Source organism: Hypomesus transpacificus, chromosome 23 (assembly GCF_021917145.1).
Source record: "Hypomesus transpacificus isolate Combined female chromosome 23, fHypTra1, whole genome shotgun sequence".
Classification (NCBI taxonomy): Eukaryota; Metazoa; Chordata; class Actinopteri; order Osmeriformes; family Osmeridae; genus Hypomesus; species Hypomesus transpacificus.
Genome location: NC_061082.1, coordinates 18,195,606 through 18,208,153, shown reverse-complemented (window position 1 = coordinate 18,208,153; position 12,548 = coordinate 18,195,606). Strand labels below are relative to the sequence as shown.

Genomic DNA, 12,548 nt, shown 5'->3' with positions numbered 1-12,548 from the left:
TCTCGATGTGAATGGAAGGTTTCCATTGGATGTGGTGAGGTGACTCACATTCAGGTCTGGCCTCAGCTTGATGAGGAAACGCTTCCTCTTGAAGCTCAGCTTGCGCACCTTGGACCAGTTGAAGGCGTTGATCTTAGTGTGTCCCTGCGGAGGAAAAAAAAGAACAAACGCGCTTAAGAGACGACGCATGGAGACGTAGACACATCGGCCAGGAGCACCGGTTTATCCGGCCTCCCCTCCAGGGACCTCCGGCCGCCCTCCAGGGACCTCCGGCCGCCCTCCAGGGACCTCCGGCCGCCCTCCAGGGACCTCCGGCCGCCCTCCAGGGACCTCCGGCCGCCCTCCAGGGACCTCCGGCCGCCCTCCAGGGACCTCCGGCTCACCTGAAAGACCAGCACCCCTGTGTGCGCCACGGCCAGGCTCAGCTTGGTGCCCTCGCGGTCCTTGGCCGGGTGCAGTCGTACCCCGTACATCTCCAGCCTGCGGCCCACCTCCAGCAGCTGGAAGTCGGACTCCGCCGGCGTCTGGCCCCTGGTAACACAACCTGGGTTACTGACCAGTCTCAAACGTTCAAAAAGACAACAGTACTCTACTGCAGTACAGGTCGACTAGATTGTTGAACCGGTAACATTACAAGTTCCCACTTGTAACAGTACTGGTGCTATACACGGAGATTATACCTCACTGTCAATCATCCTTAGATAGAAATATATCTATGTTAACTAGGATTGAAGTAAGGGTCTAGCTCCAGCACATTTATATTCAGCTGACAGGCGTAAGGTTATAAAAAAAAAAAAAGTTTTAAAGGAAAGAAAAGGACACATTCCGACTTCCTTAATCCTTATCTGTGGAAAAGCTTTCCTGCTTCCTGTGTGCACTACTTGATTAGAGATTTAGGGCTGGGGGGGTGGGGGGGTGGATTATTGTTTGATAAAGCAGTAAAACATTCACACACACCCACAATTCCCCAAAGGCATCATTTAACAGAACCCTACTTTGCCTTGTCTAAACATGATGGGGGGGATTCCAGGAGAAACGCTCCATTCATTGGCATGCTTTCCAGAACGTGTCACCTGGACATGAACCACTCCCCTGGGACATGTAACGGTCTGTTTAGGGCCCCTTTCCAACTGAGAGCAGGGTGGAAGAACCCCTCCACACATGCCCGGGTCCCAGACAACACAGAGATACTCACACATTCTTAGAGTGGAACTCCATGATCTTATCAATCAGGGCCATTTGGTCTGGAATGTAGTTGTTGTTGAGGAGGTGCGACCGACACAGGGTCTCCTCAAAGTCCCCGATCTCAGCTGCACGGCACAGGACAGGACAGGTTATCACACGGCACAGTGCAGGAGATCACATGGCACAGGACAGGAGATCACACGGCACAGGACAGGAGATCACATGGCACAGGACAGGAGATCACACGGCACAGGACAGGAGATCACACGGCACAGGACAGGAGATCACACGGCACAGGACAGGAGATCACACGGCACAGGACAGGAGATCACACGGCACAGGACAGGAGATCACACGGCACAGCGCAGGGTGTGAGTCATAGCCTCTAATCAGATATCAATTCTCAAAATTTGCATGCATCCGTAAAATAGAACAGATAACTCTACAGAACTGAGATATACTGCATGTTCCTCACCACAGCTACTATTCTGTAAGTCTGAGAGATCACTATGGTGTCAGGAGGCTTGAGAGAGAGACAGAGAGAGAGACAGAGAGAGAGACAGAGAGCGAGAGAGAGAGAGAGTTTCTGGGCAGGGTGCGGACATGTTTGCTCATTCTCCACACACGAGCGCCCAGAGAGGAGAACGAGAGGTATCCATGGCAACACACAGATTCCCGACGCAAGATGCAGAATCTTGTCTGACACAGTTTGAAGATGGTTCTGCATCAACAACATCATGGGCTTTCCTAGACAGTTATCTGCTCCGTTGACTCTGATGGGTGTGTGTTGTATGCGTATGTTGTACGTGTGTAGGCGGGGGTGTGTGTGTCCGACAGGCAGCCACGGAAGAACAGGTGAGGATAAGTCTAGCTCGGAGGTAGTGAGTCAGACTGCCAATCAGGAGGTCGACAGCGTGAGCTGAATGAAAACAAGTCGACATCATGAACACTTACACTGGATGAGGTTGGAGACCAGCAGGGCGGCGCTACTGTCGTTGCAAGTCAGTCGTCCACAAGCCAGATCCTGCCTGACCTGCAGGGCAAACAGGTACCTGCCGGGGAAGAACCACAGAGGGAGAGTGACTCAGGCCTGTTCTACACCACGACACCACGACAGCAACCAGGCCTGTTCTACAACACGACGGGAAGATGAAAGAACTCTGTCCCCGTGTTTGCTAACGCTCTTTTTTGTTGTCAGTTTAGCACTTTTGTGACATGAAGACGTCGGTGACACATCCTGGACCGACGAGCGACTTGCTCTGCGGGAGGGGTTTGCCCGTGTAGCGCACAGCTCTATGTGCGGCACGCGGCGATGACACAGAACGGCCGTGTCAAACGCTCGTCGCAGAAACGGTCGGATCAAAGCGTAAACAATCCCTTGATTACTGTGCTTCATGATCATGATCTGTATGAATTACAATGTGCAGCCAGAACTGCCGCACAGAAATCTGAAAAACATGACATAAGCAGCGCCAGAACACATGACTCACTTCTACACGCACGCACACGCACACACTTGACCTGAGAATGACTTGCTCTAATGGAGCTAAATATGTGCTGACTGACTGCAGTGTACAGAACAGTCTCCAGGTCAGTCTCTTACCTGGTGAACTCCTCCAGTAACTGGGCGTGATCGGGAGGAAAGAACTTGACCACGAACCTCAGGACCGTGTGTTTGGGTCCTGGAAGCAAGAGGCCACAAGACACAAGGCACATGAACCGCCGACACGCCACATCTGCTGCAATGTAAAACTTCATGCAGTCTGGATAAACATCTCAACTTCTGTGGATTTTCCATCATGTCCTCATTTGGTTTAAGGGGGATGATGTGTCACACTAACCAATGAGGTCATTGTATTTTCAGCTCTTATTCCAGACAAGTCCTTTTTGTGAGCCTTTCACGGCCCTCCCAACACAAGACTGATGTTTTATGACTCAAAATTTAAAACTTTGACAACAGAGCCTTAGACATGAAGAAGGACGGTTTGCCGTGAGTGTGTGTGTGTGATTAAGTGTGGTCACAAGAGACCACTTAATCTTCCCCACCAGTCAGCTGGCTGTCTCTGTTTTCATGTGCTCCTCTTACTATATTAGCTCAAGCTCATTTCGACTTCCACCCGGCCAGCAGCATAGAAGCTTCTAGCAGTTTACTTACGTCTAAGCTGCTTCATGATTGGCTTCAGGAGATCCAGCCAGACCTTTGGAAACAAAAACACATTTGACCCCTCGTCAGAACCGGGAGACAGGCAGCGTGCGGTGAAAAAAAAAAGGGATCTCGTGCTCGAACTCACATTCATCTTGCGATGGTCGTGAAACTCCAAACCAAAGTAGTCGCCCTCGATGAGGTTGAGGTGGGAGCACACGAGGTCAAACAGAACCTTGCCCGAGGCACGTAGCTGTGGAACAAGAACAACAAGAAAAGGGGTTAAAGGTCAAGAAGAGTGTTTGCGCTCTCTGTGATGAACTCAGTCCATCAGGATTCCATTTCAGATAGGCCGACACTCCTCTGGGTCTAAAGACGTTACGGTGACCAAGTCTGTATCTCCAGAGACATTGATGACTGACTAGCAGCTAGGCCGCAACCAAAGATAAGCATCAACCATGACTTGCAGTTCGGTTCTGGGGAGACGCCGGCTGAACGCATGGACGGACGGTAACTACAGCGGGATGGCATTCCACTGGTTCACTAACCTCCCCTCCGACGTTCAGTTCCCAGCCCCCTGCAACCTCCCCCCTCCCCCTGCAACCTCCCCCCTCCCCCTGCAACCTCCCCCCTCCCCCTGCTCCCTCCCCCCTCCCCCTGCTCCCTCCCCCTCCCCCTGCTTCCTCCCCCCGCTCCTCCAGGTTGTATCTGAAGGGAAGGGGAGGGTGTATGAGAATAGGACTTTGTTCTGGGTTCCCAGTGTTGCGACTGGACTGACAATGTCCCAGCAGCCTTTGAAGCTGATCCCACAGGCACAGTCAGGCTCACCTAGGAGCCCCCCACACCCCCACCCGGTGAAGTCTGACTCATCTGGCAGTCCATCCCCGACGGATTCTTTCCCAGGGCTCGTAACGCAGCCAAAGCATCCAGGAAACCTCCGGTTAGCCGCCCTGCCTCCGGAGAGGGGGGGGGGGGGGGGAAACCTTCCTCCTTTAAAAAGGCACAAAGGGATGTCAGCGACAGCATTCACAGCCTGTCTCCGGTGAGGAGGCTTCCAGGGTAGGGCCGCAGAGAGACGGAGAGAGTCGGGAGGTTTGAAGCCAGGCTTCACCCATGTGGGGCCTGGTGTTTACCAGAGCAGGACGAACAGTGTTTTTTTACTAGCAATAGCTAACCTGTTCCTTTCCGGCTTAGATAATGAGTCTTCTCCGTTCCTGACAACCATTCTCTCTCCCTCCAATAGCAGATAATAAGAGAGGGCCTTACGCAGTAAGGGGGCGAGCTGTTTAGCATCGAATGAAGTACTGGACACCCTCTTACTGTTAATGGAACAATCGTCACTGGTCACCCAGAATAGGATCTCTGGTGTCGACTTGTGTCAAGTCAAGTTCTTTATTTTCTGTGTTGGAAACCTGCCTTATCCTCCATTAACCCTGTACAGTACTCTCTCTTTTCCCCATCTACCTCTCTCTACCCCCATGCCCCCTCTTCCCCTAGCCTTCATGTCTCCCCCCTCTCTCTCCTTGTCCCATCCCCCCTACTGACTGTCTCCTTCCCCCTCTCTCTCCAGGGTGGCTGCATGTCTCTTTCCCCCTCTCTCTCCAGGGTGGCTGCATGTCTCTTTCCCCCTCTCTCTCCAGGGTGGCTGCATGTCTCTTTCCCCCTCTCTCTACAGTGTGGCTGCATGTCTCTCTCCCCCTCTCTCTCCAGGGTAGCCGTATGTCTCTCTCCCCCTCTCTCTCCAGCGTGGCTGCATGTCTCTCCCCCCCTCTCTCCAGTGTGGCTGCATGTCTCTCTCCCCCTCTCTCTCCAGGGTGGCTCCATGTCTCTCTCCCCGTCTTCCTTCCCCCTCTCTCTCCAGTGTAGCTGCATGTCTCTCTCCCCCTCTCTCTCCGGGGTTGCTGCGCCCAGCAGGGTCGAGGGCAGCACACCAGAGGAGCAGCCGTTTCCATGTGCTGCCGTCAGGCTGATGAGGAACCCAGACCTCAGCAGAGCTGAAGGGAGAGGCCAGGAGCCAACACACCCACACACACACACACACACACACACACACACACCACCACACACACACACGCTCAGCTGCACCCCAAACTTCAGCAGCTGCATCGGACCACACCGTGGAAAGATAAACTGGTATTTTCCATCCCTGATTGCTCTGCTGAGAAGATATTCTACTCGTATAAGTTGTCTGCATGTTCTCAGGCATTTTATAAATATCCCCTGAAACAGGAGCATCAAAGGGAGGCATGGCTTCAGACGGAGGAAGAGTTTTCATTCCAGAGTCTGAGTGGAAGTTAGACCAGGGATGAGGGCAGCAACACAGTAAGGCAGGGATGAGGGCAGTAACACAGTAAGGCAGGGATGAGGGCAGTAACACAGTCAGGCAGGGATGAGGGCAGTAACACAGTAAGGCAGGGATGAGGGCAGGAACACAGTCAGGCAGGGATGAGGGCAGTAACACAGTCAGGCAGGGATGAGGGCAGTAACACAGTCAGGCAGGGATGAGGGCAGCAACACAGTAAGGCAGGGATGAGGGCAGTAACACAGTCAGGCAGGGATGAGGGCAGCAACACAGTAAGGCAGGGATGAGGGCAGTAACACAGTAAGACTGGGCTGTGATTTAGAGCAGCAGAACTCTGGTGTAACAGTCCTGCCATCTGTGAGCAGTACCGACACAATGATAGCCCCCGCCATTAATGAGTTATCATGATTGATAGCTAGGAGGACGCCGCCGCAATCACTCTGCGTGCACACACACACACACACACACACACACACACACACACACACACACACACACACACACACACACACACACACACACACACACACACACACACACACACACACACACACACACACACACACACACACACACACACACACACACACACACACACACACACACACACACACACAGGGGTGCGGCAGACATGGAGTACATGCACTCTCTGCAGACACACTGCACTCAAGGATACAGCCTCAATGCACGCCCCCACAGGCACAAGCGCACACACACACTCCCATCTTCCGTACTTACACACAAACACACACACACACAGAATCACATGTCACCCACGCATGATTTCTGGCTCCGTTCCACATGGCAGCGCCACGCTCCCCCATCAGAAAGGTCACACTACATCAGCAAATACCCCGCATGGCAGCTGACATTTCTATCGTGATCTAGAGGACGGAGGAGGATGGAGGCAGGGGGAGCCAAGAGGCAGGAGGAGTCAGGAGTCAGGAGGAGCCAAGAGGCAGGAGGAGTCAGTGGTCAGGAGGAGACATGAGGAGTCAGGAGGAGCCAAGAGGCAGGAGGAGTCAGGAGTCAGGAGGAGTCATGAGGAGTCAGGAGGAGCCAAGAGGCAGGAGGAGTCAGGAGCCAAGAGGCAGGAGGAGTCAGGAGGAGCCAAGAGGCAGGAGGAGTCAGGAGGAGACATGAGGAGTCAGGAGGAGCCAAGAGGCAGGAGGAGTCAGTGGTCAGGAGGAGACATGAGGAGGCAGAAGGAGCCAAGAGGCAGGAGTCAGGAGGAGCCAAGAGGCAGGAGGAGACATGAGGAGTCAGGAGGAGCCAAGAGGCAGGAGGAGTCATGAGTCAAGAGGCAGGAGGAGTCAGTGGTCAGGAGGACACATGAGGAGTCAGGAGTCAGGAGCCAAGAGGCAGGAGGACCCAGCAGAAGCCTCAGGCCTCTCTCTCTCTCTCTCTCTCTCCCTCTCTCTCTCAGCAGCCGTCCAGACAGCTCCCACAGCACATCCCCCAGGCCTGCCCTGACGCGGCAGTCTGGAGGCCCGGCCCAGACAGCCAGAAACACACAGCCATGTCTGGCCTTGTTTGAACACGGCCTCACAGGACGTTAGCCCTGTTTACATCTCCGAGGCGGAGGGCGGCTCTGCTTGCTACGCCAGCCGCAGCCTGCCTCGTCAAGCCTGTGGAGGGGTAAACAGGGACGACAGCTCGTCTACACAGCTGCTTGTGTTGCTAGTTAAAGTCTAGAACCCGCCACCCGCTCCGCTCCCCCCCCCCATCCCCCCCCCACTACCCCCCAGCCTAGTACTAAACTCATGTTCCAGACACTCTCCCCGTCAGGTCAGGTGAGCTCGCCACAGTCCACCTCCCTCGGGACACATTGGTACGGTCCACTTCACCCACGGTGGAGCTAGTCCAGGGCATCCCAAACCCCTCCGGGAGGGGGGTCAATGCATGTATTTTATGAGCCCACAGGCTCATAGAGAGCACTGAGGAATCATTCCCGGTTAGACGCGAGAGCCTCCAAGCATGCGTGAGATGTAAGCCAGTCTGGGTGACTGAGGCTAGCCTGGGACGACCCAGGAAGCAGTAGACAGCAACTAAACACTGCAAGTCCCTGTAAGGGGCAGATCAAACCGTATCTGTAAACCAGTGGAGGCTGGCGAGTCAAGAAATTGGGGAGGACAGGAGGAAAAGCACTCACCAATCAGTTCCTTTTATTCTAACAGCAATAATCCGACTTCCGCATCCTATAGCAAGCTTACTATATAACTAGGGTAAGGTTAGGCACCAGATATCTATCCCGGTCTTCAATAAGTAGCAGATATCATATCGTCATACTAACTGATGTCTGTGGCTGCGGGCTAGCGGCGGCGGGCCTGGCGAGACGGCAGGGCGGGACAGCAGCACGTTCAGAACCTCTCAGGTTATGCATGGCGGGGGCCTTCATTGAAAACAGATGTGAGAGGGAGAGACTCGGGGCTCGGGTTCCCTTTGCCTGCCTTGTTGTGTTAAGCACAGCCTTCTGGAAGGGTCCGGATGTCGGCCCGCAGGAGATCAGAGAGCAGCCCGACGGGTGTCCTGGGGATGGGCAGGTTGTGCGTTTTGACATGTGGCCGTCTTGACAGCGTTTTGCTGCAAGTCATCGGCTATCATGGACACACATTTACCGTATGTATGTACTGTATGTGTGTGTATGTGTGTGTCAGAGAAGGCCAGGTCAGAGTGGCTCCTCATTGAGATTCAGGAGGTGTTGCAGCCTTAGAGAGGGAGAGGAGACTTGAGGCAGATAATCCTGTCAACCATTTTCCCCCCAAAATTCAGCAGTGTGTGTGTGTGTTTGTGTGAGTGTGTGTGTGTGTTGGGCACAGGGTGTGTGCTCAGAATAGGGACTCGGAGCTTTCCTTTCATCTCTGTGAAAACGGACAGTTCTGGTCGAGGAATAAATGGCGCTGGGCTTCCATAAGCGCCCATCGAAAACCCTAATGTGCATCTAATGCTGTTTAGTCAAATAGAATGCATGGGTTGCTGTATCTAAGCTGGAATGAATGGGCCCAGAGATAAAGACGCCTGCTCTGCCCGCATCCCGTCACCAGCCCACCCCCCCGCCCGCGCCGGGGAAGAACGGCAGAGGAACCAAACAGAAACGCAGCCAATGTGGGTTAGCCTGCCACAGCTGTCAGAGTCATTATGTCACTGCAGGCCAAGTCCGCTATAGGTCCAGGAGGATAACCATGACAGAAACGCCCCTGGATTCTGGAGGGAGTAGGAGGGCGGCCAGCTCCCCCTCCCAGCCCCAGGCAGCCCCCTCCCTCCCTGCCGTCCGCCCGTCCGCCCTCCCTCCCTCCCTCCGGTGTCTGCCTGGACTTAATGTACAGTGAGGAGGACAGTGTGACACATATCGATTGTCCATAAAGTGTAATTAAGTGTGTTGTGGTGACTGCAGCCCTGCAGATAGGCTAGCAGTGCAGCACTGCTGCCAGTGGACCCCCACCGCTGTTAATCTGGGGGCCGCGCAATGAGCTAATTGATTTCACCGCTCCAGTTTGCACCCTTCTTCCGCGGAAAATACACGGCACAGAGAACAACAGATCGTGGGAGAAAACAATAAAAAAAATACAAGATTGAGGGGGGGAAAAAAAAGAAATAACACTGGATATTCCAGCATTTGATCTCCTCCTGTTTAAAATATATTTCCGTACTGCAATTTTATCCTTGGCGTCGTTTCCGGCGTACGGCTGGATCTCAAGCAGCTACATGGCTGACTGAAGGGATCATGGAAATAAAAGAGACGAGTTGGGGGATTTCTGAGGAAGCTGCGCTTACTGGAAGACCGGCCATCTCCCCCCCCCCCCCCCCTTCCCACAATCCCTCCCAGCACACTTGAAATTCCGGCACCATGCTGGTTTCGTTTCCACAGCCCGGCCACCGAAAGCCTGGGATTACTGTCACTGTGTGAGATGCACCGCTACCACAACAAACACCAACCCCTCCGCGACGAGACATGGCCGACATTAGCATTCCTACTTCAACACAATAAGAAGACGTGACTGTGGATGTGCAGTCCAAGTCTTCCGTCAGAATATACCTACAGATAGACATGCATGTCCCTTATCACACAAGAACATCAATTAGCGCAGATAACGAGCGCTCGACGGCACGCTTTGCCTCTTTGATGTTTAAGCCAGGCGGTTTGTTTTCACGGCTGTCGGCCACCTGAAGCATGCTGGGGGATTCTGCTCGGCGGTTAGGCATTCTGGGACAGTGGATTAGAAAACCCTTCACCTTTCGCGACCTGTATGGACGAGTTTACCAAGTGTGCATTGATACGGAGGCATAACATGCAGCATGTGTGCTCAATCACACATCTTTACGTTTTTTCCGGGGACAGGAAATGACACGATAATAAAATGGACACCTTCAGCGGGATACAGCTACATAAACCCATTCTGATTGGGTCTGATTGATCTACTGTAGGCTGAGGCTAATCAATAGGTTAACTGACATATTAATGGAGTCCAAGTCTCACTCACAGCTTCCACAAGGTCGGGTAAACGAGCAGATTAGCAAGTACTTCGCAGGTCAGCATGCAAATAGGGAATAGCTTGGAAAGTCACGAGGCAATGTGCCGTTTCTCCCCCCCCCCCCAATAAATCCCATGGCTCTCCAGTATCTGGCTTTGACCTTCAAACTAGCGCGCCTCATTATCCAGCAGGCCGTCAGCTCTGCTGCGCTCCAGCGATGGCGTCCTGGAAACGGGGCCTTCCGAGGGGACATCCCGACGACCTCGCACCACATGCTGCGGCAAAATCTCTGTCGACGCTGCGCCCGAGCCGAGGCTCGTCGACGCGTGCCAATATGCCAATCAGATCCTGGAAACGCACCATGGGCACACATGGGCGAGAGTGCCAGCGTTTGTTGACGACAAACAGACTAAAACATGAGTGCTCCAGCCAAGCCCAAACCACTCGCAGAACTGGTTTGTATTGTCTACACTCTCCTGGTGTGTTCCAACTCAACTTCTGGATGTAAACAGATCAGGGGCATGTCTGAGAGAAAATGCTTCTTGTGGAGCCATACTGTACGACAATTTATGGAACTGAACTTCAGGACTCTCTCCGTGAGTCGCCAAAGTCCAATGAAGTCCAATGAAGTATTTGGAACACACCAACATGCCAGAACAGGCCCGGGTCATTAAGCCCTCCACCAACCGTGACACTTCCCCGAGTCATGAACTCATGACTAATCTTTGTTATCCTGGAGAGCGTGGGAGTTGGGTGTCTATGAGAACGCAAGGCCTCCCAGATTATGAGCCCGTGTTCCGCGGTGCGGGACAGCTGCTCAGAGCCCAGGCTGGGCCCGGGGAGCCGCTGTCCTGCCCCGCTCCCACCTGTCCTGCCCCGCTCCCACCTGGACCCCACAGATGGGACGCATTCTTCAGGGAGGGACAAACAGAATCAAGCAATCAATCAAAGCATCTTAATTAAGCGTACGTAAATACGCCCCTGTGAAAATGGCCGCTTGGCAGGATTGCAGCGGACAAGCTCCGCTGCAAGATGGGCCGGAGAGGCGAGAGAGGCATAGAGAAAGACAGAAAGAGAGAGAGAGACAGGAGGAGAGGCAGAGAGAAAGACAGACAGAAAGAGAGAGACAGAAAGAGAGAGACAGGTGGAAAGGCAGAGAGAAAGACAGACAGAAAGAGAGAGACAGGAGGAGAGGCAGAGAGAAAGACGGACAGAAAGGAGGAGAGGCATAGAGAAAGACAGACAGAAAGACAGAGAGAGAGGAGGAGAGGCAGAGAGAAAGAAAGACAGACAGAAAGAGGGAGAGAGAGCTTTAAATAGCATGCGTACATGAGGACAGTGTGTGTGAGAGACAGAGACGGCGTAGGAGGAACAGATACAGGGTAGATTCATTCGATGTGCTGCAGATATTATTAGCCGGCGTTAACATGCAGCGGCATTAACATGCAGCGGCAGGCACAGTGGACCCGCACGGCCCTGTCCAACGCTTTACAGCAACCAGGAGTGAACATCAGAAGCGCCGCTCGTTCCCTGTGGAACTGTACCGCATGTTCGTGTTGATCCAGTCTGATCTCCGACAGCGAGAAGAATGATCCTCTCGTTAATTCGATGGGAGCTTTTAGCACAATTGCGGAGTGGGGAGCGCGAGGGCGGTAAAGCAGGCCCTGGCACGCACAGCGCCCCGGCGCCGCCCCGGCCCCATGCGAGCTCTCCGGGCTAATGACGTGGCACTGTGGGAGCCGGGGCCCTGCCTGGGGAGGAGCGTCCAGGCAGAAGGGCCTCAGAGGAGACACCGAGGGAGGACGGCCCTCCCTGACCATCCAGCCTGGCCAGCCAAGCATCATGGTGTTGGGGCTGGGACCTACCGAAAGGGGGTGAAGGGGTCCGGAGGGGAGGATCCTGGGTTGGGTGCAAGGGTCTTGGGGATTGGTCCACCAGAGTAACAAGCCAGCCAATGACTGCTGCCTCCTGGCCCTCTCTCTTACCCATAATCCCCCCCAGGTAATAACTGATGACAGTCACATATGCTGCTCTCCTGGTGAGACCAATCGATGTGCCTCCTCGAGATTAGCCTTAACTACTTAACTGGCGTTGCGACAAATCCTCCAGTACTGTACAGAACGCCAGTTTGAGTTTTACAGCGCATTTCACTGGCGTGAGCCACAGAACTGGGTTTCTCAAACACAGGGGACTCAGGACACAAAACCAGATTAACGGGTGAAAAACGTTGAACTGATTCTGAAATTGAATCCTTAGACGGTATAACACGAACCTCATCCTTGATATTCAACCTCTACGAAAATGTGCACACTAACAGCATGAACACTCACCCCAGTACCAAACCAGGAATAAGCAAACTAAATTTAAACCCAACCAACTGTAAAACAATCACATTAAAAAAAATCTGCCCTTTAGTGATGATCTGATCCATAAATCAATAAGTCAT

General features: G+C 53.5%; 1 protein-coding gene across 2 annotated transcripts in view; it reads right to left on the bottom strand.

Moving 5' to 3' along the window:
- Positions 1 to 12,548, bottom strand: part of LOC124485630 (FERM, ARHGEF and pleckstrin domain-containing protein 1-like) — a 52,776-nt gene that overhangs the window by 21,299 nt on the left and 18,929 nt on the right. For both annotated transcript variants that reach the window (XM_047047345.1, XM_047047346.1), the window contains exons 3-9: positions 3,477 to 3,581; positions 3,341 to 3,383; positions 2,789 to 2,867; positions 2,140 to 2,237; positions 1,196 to 1,310; positions 384 to 531; positions 49 to 144 (exon numbers count right to left, since the gene is read on the bottom strand). In XM_047047345.1, coding sequence (XP_046903301.1) covers positions 49 to 144; positions 384 to 531; positions 1,196 to 1,310; positions 2,140 to 2,237; positions 2,789 to 2,867; positions 3,341 to 3,383; positions 3,477 to 3,581 — 684 coding nt within the window. The remainder of the gene's footprint in view (positions 1 to 48; positions 145 to 383; positions 532 to 1,195; positions 1,311 to 2,139; positions 2,238 to 2,788; positions 2,868 to 3,340; positions 3,384 to 3,476; positions 3,582 to 12,548) is intronic.